Source organism: Dryas octopetala, chromosome 7 (genome assembly GCF_963921425.1).
Source record: "Dryas octopetala chromosome 7, drDryOcto1.1, whole genome shotgun sequence".
NCBI classification, from domain to species: domain Eukaryota; kingdom Viridiplantae; phylum Streptophyta; class Magnoliopsida; order Rosales; family Rosaceae; genus Dryas; species Dryas octopetala.
In genome coordinates, this window is record NC_141372.1 from 13,691,071 (window position 1) to 13,708,448 (window position 17,378).

Sequence of the window (17,378 nt, forward strand, 5' to 3'; positions counted from 1 at the left end):
ATGTACTTAATCCTTTAATGACTTTTGTTAAATTAAAAAGTCAGCGGGTACTAATCAAGACTTTTATAAACTTTTAAAAAGTTTATAAAAGTCAAGGGTACTTAATGAAGACTTTTAAAAGTCTATGAAAGTCATAAGGTACTCAAAATATCAATGACTTTCATAGATTTCACAAGTTAATAGACTTTGAAAGACTTTTGGCATTAAAATACAAATAACAAACTTCCTTATTTCTCTCTCATTCCCCTCACTGACTTTGAAAGACTTTTTAGTCACACCATCCAATTCCTCTCCCTCCATAGGATAAAATATGAAGTTTCAAGATTTGATTTAGTTTCAATTCTAATCCACTTCATGTTGAGAGTTCAAAGCCTCCTTTCTCATTAATTTGCTTTCCACAACTCTCTCTCCCCTTCTCTCACTACAACAAAAACAGAATATGACAATGTTAATAAGACAACGTGCATAATGTCTATTGTTGAAAGCAATCATTAACAAGGTGCAATTAAATGCCCGTTGTGGTACACTATTATTAATCTTAGTATCACATACAACATTCACATAATTCGTTCTTAAAAGCTTATACGGCAACTCGGAGTGCTTGTTGCAAACTTTTTCCACATGTAACCACTTGTAATTGCTCGTTGTCATTAATTTGTTTCGGAAAGAACAACGTTCATTTGTTGTGGTACATTATCTAATAATGACAATGTGCATAAATCATTGTTATATCTTAAAATTATTGGCGCCTAACATAAAATATTGGCCAAAGTGCACTTTTGGTCCCTGTACTATAACAAAAATTCCACTTTGGTCCTGTTATTTCAATTTTGGAAATTTCTGTCCAGTACTTTCATTAAGTTTGCAATTGAGTCCAAATTAATTTGGTTTAAATTTTTGGCAAGAAGATGACGAAACATGAATATTTTGGACATTTTAAATAACCTATGAGTGAAAAACTCATTTAACCGGGTGACATTGTCAATCACATTTGGACACGTGTCTTTTTTTTTCTTAATTATTTAAGTTTTTGTCTTTTCTTTCTTTCTTAATTATATTTTATTAAAATTTTTCTTTTAGCCCATATTAATCATGAAATGTCTAAAATATTCATTCATAAACTCTCAACCATAAGCTCAAGAACCCTACTTTTAAACCCTAAACCTCATTTATACACCTTACATTTCATTTCTATACCCTAAACTAAATTAAGGGCAACGTCATAATTTTACACCCATAAGTAATGAAAAAAAGGAATGGGCAGATTGGTATTATCCAATGCACCAAAATACATGACATCATCAAGTGGATTGAGCTTAGTGACTAAAATGGGCTGGGCTATTGACTAAAATGTAATTTAGCAAAATATACTATTGACTAATATGAGATTGCAAATTTTGCATTGACCTATTTATAATATTGAAACTTTTTATTGACTTTTTTTGTAATTTGCTATTTTCAATATTATAAAATATTTTTGTAATTTTTTATTATTTTATCTCCACGTGACACTCCACATTATTAAAAAAACTCAGTTAGCAAAAGCCATGCTGCCACTTAACGGAAAATTGGACGGAATCACTAACGTTGCATGATTTTCGAAAGCTAGTGGACGCGCTTGAAAGATTTTTTACTTTAGGGAGTATCTTAAAATCACCCCTATAGTTCGTAGGGGTAAATTGTAATTAACCCTAAAAATAATTATGCTAGATAACGTGTCTTAATCTTAGCCATCGGTTATTTTGACGGTTAGAAATGTTAGAAAATGCTGACTAAATTACCTCGCTTTTAAATGCAGAAAAGGGTGTTTTTATAAAAGGATAGAAATACTTTCGAGCGCCAAAACACACAAAGACTCTCACCAAATTAAACAGAAGAGCAAATTACTTGCACATTTCGTTGTATTCTTGAAAATGGAAGAAAATCTCGAGAAAAAGAGAGAGATCCGAAGTTTTTTCAAACAAAGAAGTGAAAATCCTCCATCAATGGATAAAGCCAGTAAAAGAAAATCTTGCAGAGAAAAATCAGGTGTAGTCAATTGAGGCTGCAAAATCGAAGGCGAAGGTTGGAGCCATAAAGCCAGTGAGGTCAAGAACGTATGGTCAATGTGAAGGAGAGAGTGAAAGAAAAGGGGAAACTGGGCAGAAGGGTGAGGAAACAACCCGTAATGAACACCTAAGTGAATGACAGAGACAAGCTGGAATTGCCTCCAAATCAGCCTCTCCTTACCGAAATCAAGGAAGTTCTAGTCAAGATCGTTGATGATATGTTATCGACATTCGCAAATCTCTGAACGATTCTAAACCTTCTGGTAACTTTATCTTTAATGAGCCCATAGTCACTATATGAAAGATTTAGAAATTAATCATGCTTTATATAATATCATGTTTGTTATCTTAATGATTTTTTTTTTATTTTTTATGTTTGAGTACCCTATGACTTTCATAAACTTTTAAAAAATCTTCATTGAGTATTCCCTGACTTTTATAGACTTTTTAAAAGTCTATAAAAAAGTCTTGATTGAGTACCTCATGATTTTTTAATTTAACAAAAGTTAATAAAAGTCTGAATTGAGTACACCCCTTAAATTTTTTTTCCAAATTATTTAATCACGCTTAGTTAAAATTAATTAATCATTCTTAAAACCTTAATTGAATCAACTTAATTAAATATTGATGTCATATTAATGGGATCTGGATCCTCTACTAACCTCTTTAAGGAGAGGATCTAAATCCATATATTAGTGGTAATTACCAAACGACGTGATGACTATGGTTAGTCCATGAGCATATGGGTGCGGCGTTGGGTACTGAGTCAAAGCTCCCTTAGTTTTCCCAAGCACTGATCTGGTCACATTGTAGGTTCATATTTGATCATCCTCCTCAACCTAATCTAAAATTGGACTTAAGTAGAAACCCTAGCCTTAGGTCCTAGAAGCTAAACCGTTAATTACTAGGTTTCTGGGAAAGTCATGGATTGACTTGACCTAACGAGGTAAGTCAAACCCAGACTTGGACTCTAAGGAGCTTAGCAACTACGTTAGTGCCAAACCTAAGCTACGCTAGTTCAATAAACCAGACATAACTCTGGTAAAATCACGAGGCTACTTGAAGCCGAAGATAGTTTTTAACATTGTAAATATTGTCGGATGAGGAATTCCAGTTTCTCGAAGAGAGAACCTAGTGAATGACAAAGAACTGTAAGTTAGATTTGCACTTGTGGGATCAGACCAAGCTTTGGAATTCAGGTGAGGAAAACTCACATTCTGCTAGAGACCCTTTTATTGCGTGCATTATGCTTGTAAATATTAAAGCGTGTGGAAGCTGTATTGTTTTTTATTGCAATGTATTGCATAGTTTTTATTTGTCATTGCGATATCTGATTTGTTGGATGACCTGAGAGTATGAGATCACATTAATTATTATCAACCTCATGGAGAAATTATATCCTTTAAAATTCAACAAAATTGCTTGCTTAAGTAACAAGGTTCATAATAGGGATTCATTATTAATAGCACGAGTGCATTAGACAACATCATCAGATTGACAAAAGCAATTCAAGAAAAGGGAATTTCATGATCTACACATTGATTTAAGACAACACCATACATTTTTCTTTGCACATTGATCAAACCTACATCATCAGTCCAACTAACCAAAACATCAAGGACCAGCACCCTATTATAGCTTCAACATAATCCCCATGAATAAAATGAAAAATCCCAAAGCACAAACACTTTTCTCTTGCTTTCCCTTGCAGCTTGAGCATCCATCCCAATATTTCTCAACAACCTAGGTATCACAATCTTGGAAAGCTGGCACATTTCAGGATCGAGGCAAGCAAAAAATTCACAACCTTTGTTTCTCAATCAAGTCAATCATAGATAAAAAACTAATAATAAAAAAAAAATAAAAAAAACTTAATAGCTACCCCTAGATAGGTTACAGATAGGTGATTCCCCTTCGACATCTTCATTATGGGTTATGCCTTGCTAGCTCAGGTAGCTTTGGCTAGTGTTCATGGTTCACCTTCAATGGATGCAATCAGAGGTCAAAGATGAGAAATAATTTTCGAAATATTTTGAGAAAAAAGACTTCAACTTAGATGTCGAAGCCAGATCAAGACTCTTCCTTCAAAAGTGTATCCATTAGAACTACTACTTTTTTTAAGCCTCAAATGAGACTATTCCGTCAAATCCGTTAATACTTTTCGTTTAAAATATTAAAATATTTATAAAAACAAAAAAAAAATAACACTAAAAGAAGAAAATTAATAAAAAATGAAAAACTTAAAAATGGAAAAATTAAAAAAAAAAATTAAAAGACTAAAAGAAGAAAAAATAACAGAGAGAGAGAGAGAGGTGGGGTGGGGTGGGGTGGGAGTCTGCTCCTCCCCCCCTTTTTTTTTTTTTTAGTTACGCCATTTTTTTTCTTCTATTAGTTAGTTTTTTAATTTTTTTTCTTCTTAAATTTGTTTTTATTTTTTCTTCTTTTAGTTTTTTTATTTTTTATTAATTTTCTTCTTTTAGTGTTATTTTTTATATTTTTACAAATATTTTAATAGTGAGAAATTTTTTTTTAATATTTTTAACGGAAAATGTTAACAGATTTGATGGAATAGCCTTATTTGATGTTTAAGTCAAGTAATAGTTCTAACAAATGCACTTTTGAAGGGAAAGTCCTGATTTGGATCCGACACACAAGTTGAAATCATTTTTCTCAAATTTTCCCAAGAATTTTTATGGCATGAAAATAATGGGGCAAACATAAGCTTTTATTCAGCTGATGGAGGGAAATGAGAAGGGAATGGGCGGGAATGCTGAGTGGACCAGATGATGTACGTGGCACACAAGGGTGTCTGAGTGGTCAATCGTGTCCAAATGATCATTTTTCCTTGCCTCGTAAACGCCAACTCAGCTTTTCAAATGGTGGTTTAGACAATGTTGATGGAATTAGGTTAAGTGGAAGCATGAGAAATAGTTTCATTGGGAGATGTGAGACAAGTAAAGTTTCAGGGCAACATATATAATAAGCCTTCTTTTTTGTGCTGTTGAGGTAAAGCCAAAAAAAATCAAGGGGAGTAAGGTAGGTACATTTTGAAGCCCCCTTTCTTTGTGGGGGCTCGGGGTGAGGTTTCTGTTTATAGAGGCATTTGGAGGTACATTCATTCAGAAGACCCTCTTCATTTTTTTTTTTTTTTTTTGGTACTGAGGGGAGTCAAACAACAAACAAGACTAACACTAAAGAGTCCACAGGCAAGAGGCCTTTTTTTTGGACGAAGGGGAAGAAGCTTAAAAGTTAAAACAAGATAATATGTTTCAGCCTACACATTATAAAGTAGTGGAACTTATGACTTAGTACAAAACCATCCGTCACCAAACGCCCAAATCAAGATCTCTAGATATCCGGTAAACAAATTCTATATATACTAAACGCGCAGATTGGCGTTACTATAGATAGCCTGTAGCTGGAAAGGTCTGTTTGGCCCTTCAGTTTCTTTTGCTGTGTTGGTGGGGGTTGTAATATTCGGGGTAAGTTTGCCCTTTTTTCGTCTTTTCACGGTTTCGTGGTTTTTGCCCTTTTCTTTTCCGTTTTTTTACGGTTCCTGCCATTTCTTCATGGTTCTCTCACATATAAATTATTTTTTGATCTAATTGCCACTGTGCAGTTATTGAATTGGCCCTGCCCCTTTTGGTAATTCTGCCCCGTTTGCTTTTTGGTTTCTGGCTGTGAGGGAAAGGTCTATTTGGCCCTTGGGGTTTTTTTCCTCTGTTGGTGGGGGTTGTAATTTTCTGGCTAAGTTTGCCCTTTTTTCGTCTTTTCACGGTTTCGCAGTTTCTGCCCTTTGGTTTTCCATTTATTTACGATTGCTGCCATTTGACCATGGTTCTCTCGCATATTTCATCTTTTTTTGTCTGATTGCCGCTCTGTAATTATCCAATTGGGCCTGCCCCTTTTGGTAATTCTGCTCCATTTGGCTTTGGCTTTCTGGGTCTGGTCGGTTTCCAAGTATGCAATTCTTTTGTAAGTGGATGAACGATGCATTCGAGAGAGGCGTTTGCTAACGAGATTTGCATTTCGTCGTCGCGCGAATGGGGTGGGTGAAGGGTTCAGACTATCATGTCGTTGATTGACGTTGGAGGTAAGGTGTGCCACAAGTTTTTAAAAGAAATTTCTTCTTTTAAAAAAAAAAAAAACGGTGATTGATAATAAGAGATGTTGCAGGCTCTGCATCCGAGGAGATAATCACTGTTTCATCCTGATCTGGCGTTGCGATCATCGTTGATTTGTGTTTGCCATTGCGATGGGTGAATCTGTCCGTCCGCTAATTCTTCAACAGATAAGTCTAATTTCCATTACAGTGGCTCTGTTTTATTTATGTCCTACTGTTTCCTTGCTTTCTGTATTTCTTCTGGGTTAATGTGATTACCTCTCAGGGGTTTGTGAGTTTTCGATTGTCTTGGGTAATTCTCTTTTTAACTGATTTTGTTTGTGCTGCATGATTGTTTGTTATCAGTTTTTGTTTATCTTCCAAATTGATGTTATTGCTATGCAGTTATATCGATGGAGTTGAGTGCTATGACTCATTGTCTGATTTATTTTGCTTTTGTTCTTCTATCACTTTATTTTTATCTAAACCTCCAGATACATACCTTTTGTTCATATGGGAATTTGATGGCCCATATAATGCGCCATCACTTATTTATGTTTTATGAATGTATACTGAATGTATACGGGTTAAGGGGTTGAACAGATGAAGTGAAGTAAATGCATATACTTTATTTCATCCACATCATAAACCCTTCTCTTCATATATGTATTTAGTCTATTTGATTTCCTTGATTATCTTTGACTATATTTTTAGAAATTTACAAGTGTTTTCTTTTATCTTCATTATTTATCATTTGTTTTGTTTTATCTTCATTTTTTATTATTTAGAATTATCGTTTCTTTTATAAAATATCATTGTTCATTGTTCATGATTTTCCTGGTTCTATAGGTTTTTTTTTTTCTTTCTATTCCTCCTGTGGTTCATTCATTTTAATTTGTTCTTATTGTTTAATCCATTTCTATGAGAGTCATTTAGTGTGTTTCGGCTTTTATCATGGGTGTATTATTATTTTTTCTTTTCGCTGGAACTTATTGACAAACCTTTACATGAAAAATTCTTACTCTGGAGGTTGTGTCTCTTTTGGTTCATCAGTACAGTAAATCTTTTCGCACACAATATATGGCACCCAGGCAATATCTTCGCTATCAAATTCACTTTCTTAGTTTTGTGCTGCTTTACATATCCAGTGATAATTTACAACTGCCTTTTGGGTCATGCTACTGGCGTGTGTGTGTATTTTATTATGTTTATACTTCTCCTAATATATCTTTTACTTTTGTCTAGGGACATAATGTACCAATTGTTCATACAGTAATTAAGGTGAGAATCAATGAGTTACTTTTTTCTCTTCTTTTTTCAGTATCATTATTAGAGACAACCAATGGTTTATCTATTTTCCAAACTATTCCCATTTATGGGTCTATTTTCATTCTTATATCTGCGCACAAGTGAACATTTGACCAAAAGGGTGTCCCCTGTATGACATCATATCACTTCCCCACATCTTAGTTTATATTGTATTTAATGTTCATGGTCATTTTGTAGTACGTTCATCAGTGCAAAGATATTGGAGAGGTTTGTATCATCACAAAAGGTACTTTCTTTTTATCTACATAGATAGATTAAACCATTTTAATTGGTGTGTTCCTATCAATTGTTCTCAATAAATTCTTTCCACTTCAATCATTCTTATATATAAAAAAAAAAAAACAAGCTCAAAGAAAACAAAAGTCTTGCACTCATTGCATGATTGCATAGTAATACCTGATTAATTTATATTCGTGTGTTTCAATAATTTAGGTTTCCTTCATTTTTAATGATGTATATTTATAATGACATAACTTCAGCTGCAACTCAACGTTCATAGAAGCTAGCAATTAATTTTAACAGTCATAAACCCATTTCACTAGATATCTTCATTGTTATGAAATGCATGTACAATCAACTATTGTAAACCAGCCCTGGATTAGTTTGTGTATGATGTTAAGTGCATCAACTACCTAACACATACATAACCAATTTTGATGGTTTAACAAGATCAATCATATCTTCATAGTATTATTATTTCACAGTTAACATACCTGAAGAGTTCCATACTTACGTTTTCCTTCAAATAGAGACAATGCTATGGAAGCTAACAATCACATTTCTATCCTTAAATATGAAATCCTTAAATATAAACAAATGCTTATTAAGCAATTTGAATAAACCAAAACAAATTAGTTTGGAGTTCTGCTCAAAATTATTTTTTGGAGCTGGAATTCAATTACTATTTTTGAGACATTTATGTTAATTTATTTGGTTTCAAATTTATCCTAAAAAAAAAGTTAAAACTATCATTCAATGGCTTTTTGTTTGCCTTCACAAGTGGCATTAATTTTTTTGGTCGCTGCAGCTTTGGTTAGATTCATTCAATCTTTAATCACTGTATACATTTTATTGACTTTCTTTTTCAGATCAGTATTCAATTTTTTCAAAGTTTGTTGATTGAGCTTTTATCAATTGTGACATAGGTTCTCTTTATTTTCTAATTTGGAAAATAGAATTTGATAGTTTCTTTTTATATTGTTATGGTTTGAATTTTTTTATTTATTTGGTGCTATTATGTTTCATAGGTACTATTGTCGTGCTTTTGCAGCGGTCACCATTGAACTCAACTTTAAGGAATTCTCTTAGGCGAGAGGTTGGTTTCTATTGAATACTTTTTAAAGATGTACATGCACATTCATCTGTAAAACAATTCAATGAATCACCCTTAGTATTGGTTGATGTGTTATTTCACTCTAAGAAATTAATCTATGATTATGTATTGAGTTAACTTCTGTTACCTTATGCATATATATGGTTGTATGAACTGGGTTTTTAGCATGCCTCTATGTTTTTGCTGACATTTAGGAGGTGTACATCATTTTCTACTCCATGGTACTATAAAATCATAAATAAATGCCTGCGTGTTATTGCAGATCTGGAAAATGTTTAAAATGTGCAAGAGGCCATTTATTTTGTACACAGCCTATAAATAATGTTGTCATTACTGTAAAATTCTTTTGAAGATATCGGTTTTAACACTTTTACTATATACTGATATATAGACCAAGGTATTTAATTTGGCGCTACAAATTTCAATTGCTTCAATCCATTTTCAATTCCAGGTTATATGTAAGGCTGCTTTTGAAAGTACATAAATCAGTTAATCAGATAACTATGTATGTCAGGCAGCAACCCAAAATTTTATGAATCCATTATATATTATTTCTGCTTTTACCAAGTTTCTTTCTAAAGAATAAAGTTAATAAACACATAAATATATTGTATTTCTTAAATCATTGATCACATAAGCAAGAATAACATTGTTTGATGGTGGATATTCTCTGCATTATAGATATAACTACAAATTTCAATTAGTTTGATCCCTTGAAGCGTTGGTTATAACTATATATGCTTCATCTTCGAAGTAGGCAAACAAATATCTTATTGTTAGAAAACATTTGTTCAAATTGTTTACCAATCTATTTAATTTTTTTAGGCAGCAGGTCAATTTCTATCAAATATGTTTCAATTGTTTGGTGAATTTTTTATTTCATCAAAATGTCAAAGATCAGTATGATGGTTCTTAATTCTTTGTACTAATATTGTGAGTGTGTTTTTAAAATATGAATTTTACAATTTTAACTAAAAGGATAATTTATTCTGTGGATGTTGTTGTGTTTACAGTGCAAAGGCTGTGGTGAGATTGTTTTCTTGGTGTTTCTAACTCTATCAAGCAATAGGTGAGTTTTTATTAAATATCTTTCAATTCCTCATTTTCAATTCCAGTGTTCAGTGAGCTTCAAAAAAACAAAAAAATGAACTTGGTAATTTTGATGAACATTGCTAATATGAACAAATATTAATTAGTATCATGTGAGTCACTGAAATTTAAAAGTCAATACGCAAATGTCTTGCATCAAATTTCATCACTCTATCACACTTTTTTCATGGATGCATGTGAAAGTCCTCCCAAAATTTTTCATTAATCTCAATGTCATCGTAAGGTCTTTGCTTCATGTCAAACGTTTGTCTGATCCAGTGTTTCCAAAGTCCAAACTCCTCATATTCTCTGTCCATTGTAACAAAAACTTTTTTTTACTTGCTCATTTAAACATTTATACAACCTGTTCTTTGCAAATATCAATTTAATTTATGGCATAAAAAAAATACCAGTGATCAAACTGAGTATCAAATAATTTAAGAATAAGAAATTATCATTTATAAAAAAAAAATTCACTCTTAAAGTTGTCAAATTTCTGCTTTGTAGGAATTCCTTTCCTGCTTTTCTTACAGTTCTGCGCATTAAGCAAAAGGTAAGTATCTGTTTAATCTTTTTTCTAAATATTTTATTTGCAGTATCATTACAATGTGCATCTCTTATTTTTACAAGTAATGTATAATTTACAGATACTGTTATATATTCATACATTTTTTTTTTCCAGCCATCAATCTACTGCTTCCAAAATTTTTTTGAATGCAATGCTTAAAAAGCCTAGGGTGCGTGATAGAACTTTAATAATAGAACAAAGCCATAGTTCCAATATATCAAGTAGCATTGAAATAGCTAGCAAACAAGTATGTGATACTGATTGTAGCAGTGCCTATAAAAAAAAACAAATAACTCAGAATAAAAGACAAAAAACTGCTGATACTGGATTGTCTAGCTATGTAAATGCACTTGAAACAAGCACATATCAAATGCTTCTAGATCAAGTGGATTCTGATTCTAATGCTTTCATCTCTGATGAAAGTCATTTCGATTCTGGTACTGGAGTTTCCAGTTCCTCAATCATTTCTGATTCTCATGTTTTAGTCTCTAATCAAAGTCACTTTGATTTGGCTATTGGAGCTTCGATTTCCATACCTATTGAAGATAGTTCAAATCACATGAATAGGGGTCAGGCACATTATCATAAGCAGAGACAAAGTATGTTTTCTTTTTTGTTCGAATTTTCTTTCCAATTTCAAGATTGTTGATATATTAGTCATAGTTTATAATTCTGATTTTCCCCTCTTTTCTGTGTGTCATTTTTTTTAGGCACTGTTCACGAATATGTTGATTTTGGAGATAAGAATTATAAGTGCATTTATTGTAATGCACTATTTTGGTTAAATGAATCTATTCTAAGAAAATCTAAAAAGAATGAGCCTCGATTCACTCTTTGTTGTCAAGAAGGAAAGGTCAAACTTCCAATTGTCAAGCCAACACCCCCTTTTTTAGACACTTTACTTAATCCTGCTAAAGGGCAGTCAAGCTTGGCATTTAGGGAGAACATTAGAGCATATAATTCTATGTTTGCATTCACTTCAATGGGAGCCAAAGTTGATAGTTCCATTAACAATAGACCAGGCCCTTACATCTTTAAAATTAGTGGTCAAGTTCATCATCTAATCGGTTCATTAGTACCACCTGAAGGAGAATGTCCAAAATTTGCCCAACTTTATGTTTATGATACAAATAATGAAGTAATTAATCGCCTTAGTGCTGTTAACCGTCTTCAAACTAATCAAAAGTTGGATGACAATATTGTTAAAAATCTCATCAGGATGTTTGACGAATCAAATGAATTGGTTAAATTTTTCCGCACAATGAGGGACAAATTTGAAGAAAACTGTCTTTCTAATGTCAGAATCAAATTGTTAGCTAGGCAGCCAAATGACACCAAACAATATGAACAGCCAACATGTGATGAAATTGGTGGTCTAATTGTGGGAGATATAGGACTTTTTGATTCAAATAGAGATATAATAATTGAATTGCAAGGTGGAGAATTGAAAAGGATAACAAAATTACACCCAAAATTCATGTCTTTACAATATCCTATTCTCTTTCCCTACGGTGAAGATGGTTATAGGCCTGACATGAAATGGAATAATATCTTAAAAAATCATCAAATGAAAAGAGGTAGAGTGCCTATGAGAGCTTTTATCGCTTATCAAATTCAAGAAAGAGAACTTGAGTTCAGTACATTGTTAAAGGGTGGAAGATTATTTCAACAATTTTTGGTAGATGCTTATGCAACACTTGAGGAAGACAGATTAGATTATATTCGAAAAAACCAAAAAGTTTTGAGAAGTGAGATATTTAAAGGCATTTATGATGCTGTTTCAAAAGGTGATAAAAATGCAAATGATATAGGTCAAAAAATAATATTGCCAAGTTCATATACTGGAAGTCCTAGAAACATGATAAATAACTACCAAGATGCTATGGCAATTTGTAGAAAATATGGAAATCCTGACCTATTCATTACATTTACTTGCAATGTAAAATGGCCTGAAATTGTTAGAGAATTGGATAGAAAGCCTGGCTACAAACCAGAAGATAGACCTGATATTATTTCGAGGGTGTTCAAAATGAAACTAAGTGATATGATTAATTATATCAAATCAGGTAAACCTTTCGGAGACACTGTGGCAGGTACAATTTACAAACCTAGGAAGCTTCTTTTAATTAGTTATTTGGTTTTTCATGATAATCAAACTAATTACACTTATATTTTTTGAAATTATTGCAAACAGAAATCTGCGCAATTGAGTTTCAGAAAAGAGGATTGCCTCACTCTCATTTGTTAGTTTGGTTAGAACAGCAATATAAGTGCACTTTGCCAGTAGATTTAAATAGCATAATTTCTGCCGAAATACCGGATAAAACTGTGCATCCAACTCTTTACAATATTGTGAATCAATTTATGATTCATGGTCCCTGTGGAGAATTGAATTTTGAATCTCCTTGCATGCGAGGAGGTAAATGTTCCAAGTTTTTCCCAAAGCAGTATAAGAGCGAAACAGTTTTGGAGACAGATGGCTTTCCTGTGTATAGGCGTCGTGAAAATCCAAACAAATTTGTTTTCAAAAATGGAATTAAAATTGACAACAGATTTGTAGTTCCTTATAACTCAGAATTATTATTAAGGTACAATGCTCATATCAATGTTGAATCATGTTGTCAATCAATGCTCATAAAGTATCTTTTTAAGTATATAAGCAAGGGTTCAGATAGAGCTAGAGTTGTTCTTGAAAATAAACCAAAAGATGAAATCCTAGCCTATCTAAATTGTAGGTACATATCTCCGTATGAAGCTGTTTGGAGATTGTTTCAATACCCTATTCATCTTAGGGAACCTGCTGTCGAGCGATTGCCAATACATTTGCCTTTAGAGCAAAATGTTGTTTTTAGCGCTGATCAATCACTTGAGTCCGTAGTTAATCGAGAAAGTGTTCAAATGACAATGCTTACAAGTTGGTTTGAAGCAAATAAAAATTATCCTCAAGCACGAAATATATGTTATGCAGAATTCCCTTCAAAATTTGTGTGGGATTCTCGCAATAAAATTTGGAAACCTAGGCAAAGAGGAACATCTTTAGGTAGAATTGCTTATGTTCATCCTGCATCTGGTGAATTGTATTATCTAAGGATGCTTTTGAATTTGCAAAAAGGTGCCTTAAACTTCAATGATATCAAAACTGTTAACGGCATTCAACATTTGTCATATCAATCTGCATGCCAATCTTTAGGTTTATTAGGTGATGACAAAGAATGGCTTCAAGCCTTAGGAGATGTTATTAGTACAGCAACATGCTCTGAATTAAGACAGCTATTTGTTACAATCATTTTGTTTTGTGATGTGGCCAATCCTAAACTACTTTTGGATACTCATTGGCAAAGTATGTCTGAGGATATTTTGTACAAAGTTAGAAAAACTTTTGACATGCCAAATCTAATTGTGCCACAGTGTGAGCTCAAAAATTCTCTTCTGTATGAATTAGAACAGCTTTTTAATGCATCATCTAGCTCTTTAAAAAATCATAATCTTCCACTGCCTGATGAAAATAAGATGTTAGAAATAAAAAATAAACTTTTGAGAGAAGAGCTAGATTATAATATTCATGAATTACAAAGTGAATGCTTGAGCTTAATCTCACAACTAAACACAGAACAAAGAAATATCTACGATTCTGTCATAGCTGCTGTGAATAAAAAAAAACCAGGCTTATTTTTTGTTTATGGACATGGAGGAACTGGCAAAACTTTTTTGTGGCACACAATTATAACCAAGCTTAGATCTGAGAGCAAAATTGTTTTGGCTGTTGCATCATCAGGAATAGCATCTTTATTATTACCAGGAGGTAGAACAGCCCATTCTAGATTTAAAATTCCATTGAATGTTACAGATTCTTCTATATGCCAAATCAAAAAAGGAACACATCTTGCCAAATTAATTCAAAAAGCTGATTTAATTATTTGGGATGAAGCACCGATGAATCATAGATATTGTTTTGAGGCATTAGACAAATTATTGTGTGATATCTTATCAGAAATACATAATTCATGTAATACCAAACCATTTGGTGGAAAACCTGTTTTGTTAGGAGGTGATTTTAGACAAATTTTGCCAGTAATTCCAGGGGGAACAAGAGAGGAAATAGTGGATGCCTGTCTTAATAACTCTTACTTATGGCCTTGCTTTAAAATTTTTTGTTTGAGGCAAAATATGAGATTGTCAAAAAAATATTTAGACATTAATGAAAAGCAAAGAATAGCAGATTTTGCCAGCTGGATTCTTAAAATTGGAGATGGTCAAATGAATGATATAGATGATTTAAATGATGAAGAAGCGTCTTGGATAGAAATCCCTGAAGATTTGCTCATTCAGCCATCTAAAAATCCCATCCATTCAATTTTCTTGGCTGCATACCCAAATTTTGACAGCAATTTTGAAAACATTGCTTATCTAAGAGAGCGCGCCATAATTACTCCTAGAAATTCAACAGTTACAGAAATAAACGATTTTGTCATCAATTTAGTACCTGGAACTCATCGGACTTATATGAGTTCAGATTCTTTATGCTCATCATCTAGCAATTTTGAAAATCTTAGTCTAATGTATCCTGTAGAATTTCTTAACCAACTTGAATTTAGTGGTCTGCCTCCACACATTTTGACATTAAAAATAGGTATGTCTATCATGTTGTTAAGAAATTTAAATCAATCTTCAGGGCTTTGTAATGGAACAAGATTAGTCATTACTCAAATGCTTGATAGAGCCATTGAAGCAAAAATTGTCACTGGTAATAACATTGGCCACAAGGTATTCATACCTAGAATTATTCTTTCTGCCACCGAAAAAAAATGGCCTTTCATTTTTAAAAGACGTCAGTTTCCAATCAGGTCATGTTATGCAATGACAATAAATAAAAGTCAAGGACAATCTCTGAAAACAGTTGGTTTGTATCTTCCACAATCTGTGTTCACTCATGGGCAACTCTATGTTGCATTGTCTAGAGTTACATCTAGGCAAGAACTGAAAATCATGATAGAAAATAATGGAGAGGCACCAAATAAATTTGCTAAAAACATAGTGTACAAAGATGTTCTCCAGCCTTTCTTAACAGGTTAAATACACTATGGATATATTATAAAATAATCTCATTTTATTCATACATATCTACTGTTAGAAACATTTCATTGTTTTGTTTTTTTTCTAAGTGACAATTATCTTATGTTTGCAGATCTACAGCACAATGAGCCTGGTTCCAATCCGCAATCTAATACCTTTTGAAGACAATAAAAAAATCAGGGTCCGCATTTGCAGGCTTTGGAGACCGAGGGCATATGCATCTCAAGACCAGTTTGCTGGCTTGCACTGTGTGTTGGTGGATTCGATTGTGAGAAAATCCTTTTCTTATACTAATTTATTCATATTATTCTTCATTTTCAAATGCATTAATTTACAGTCATTAATATCTAATATATGTTGCGTTCGTTATCCTTTCATCAATATTTACTTTTCATTTCTGTATGTTATGAGTGTTTGTTATCCATGCATTGTATGAATTGTCTTTGTTATTCATTTTCTTTCTATTTCACTTTCATTAATGACATTCAGTTGAACTTTTCTTTTTCTAGATTATCATAGCAAACCTACCTTAGCATTTTACTTACAATTGTGTTTCATTTAGTTTATATTTATCTATCAACTCAACTAATATTACAAAACATAAATTAATCATCTACCTAGCTGTGATAGCATATAATTAAAATACACCAACTACAATAAAATGGCCCCGCAAAAATTTAACCAACCAAACATGCTATTTATAGTCTATCTATCATACTTTACTGATTAATCCAATTCATACTAAATTTGCTACAATGAATAAAATAAATTTTCTTACATCAATTTTTGTCTCATGTCTGCAAAACCATTATCAAATTTCATTAACAACTATAACTAACTTATTCAAATTATTTGCATTGTTTCATATAGCCTGACCCATCACATATATCTATCGAACAAGTTCTATTACTTATTAATCATATCCTTAGTATTAATTTGGCTCATATATATATATATATATCTATACACATGTATAAATTAACTCAATCATTTCAGCAATCATAAATATATATGTATAATACTACCTGACAATAATGCAACTTCAACATCACAATCCAATCACTAACTGAATCACAATAACTTTTCCAAATTTTAACTCTTGCCATAACAATTCTACACAAAAATAACTCATCTCAACTAGACCCAACTAAAGCACCTTATGAAAGAGGAAGGCTAGATAACATTCTAAATACTTTTCTGCTGTAGAGACACTATCAACTAAAGCAAACAAAACTGCATTTCGCTTTTTCACTTGCTTATTGGTTAGTCCACAACTAAACTACAATTCACTTTTTCACTTGCTTATTATCTGCAGTACTATCAGATTTTCAAAATCATCTATGACTACGACAAGTATACTTTTTGTTCGCTTCATTACAATTCACTCCAAATCTACCCATGACACAAAAAAATTCATCTGATGAGATTACTTTCTACTCTATTTATTTAGTGCATTGTCAATCTACATTCCGACAATCAGTTTTGCTATTGCATGCCCCTCATTTATTTCAAACTGCTCCCTTGTTCCAAACTGACCCATGAATAACCAAATTTAAAAAATTTACAATTTATAAATTGATGACACAACAATTTTCTAGCTTCATCACCATACATTGTCCATGGTTGGCAGCATCAACTGTGCAATTTACAAATTAATTTATATTGTATATTTATACAAATTAACAAATTTGAACTTTCATATAAATGTAATACACTCACTACACATTTTATAGACTTTTAGAGCATTTCCTAACCTTTGTATGTATCTCTGCATTTTAAACACTTCATGCATCCACATTTATCCAATTACATTGGGCAACATTTTTATACCTTTTG

The 17,378-nt window shown here is 32.4% G+C and overlaps 1 protein-coding gene across 1 annotated transcript; it reads left to right on the forward strand.

Annotated features, from left to right (window-relative positions):
* Nucleotides 1-10,839: 10,839 nt before the first annotated feature.
* Nucleotides 10,840-16,075, forward strand: LOC147279887 (uncharacterized). Its single transcript, XM_086252090.1, has 6 exons — nt 10,840-11,068; nt 11,180-12,562; nt 12,664-15,099; nt 15,142-15,233; nt 15,655-15,810; nt 16,052-16,075. Exons 1-6 carry the CDS (start codon nt 10,840-10,842, stop codon nt 16,073-16,075), a joined length of 4,320 nt encoding a protein of 1,439 aa, XP_086108216.1.
* Nucleotides 16,076-17,378: the final 1,303 nt, after the last annotated feature.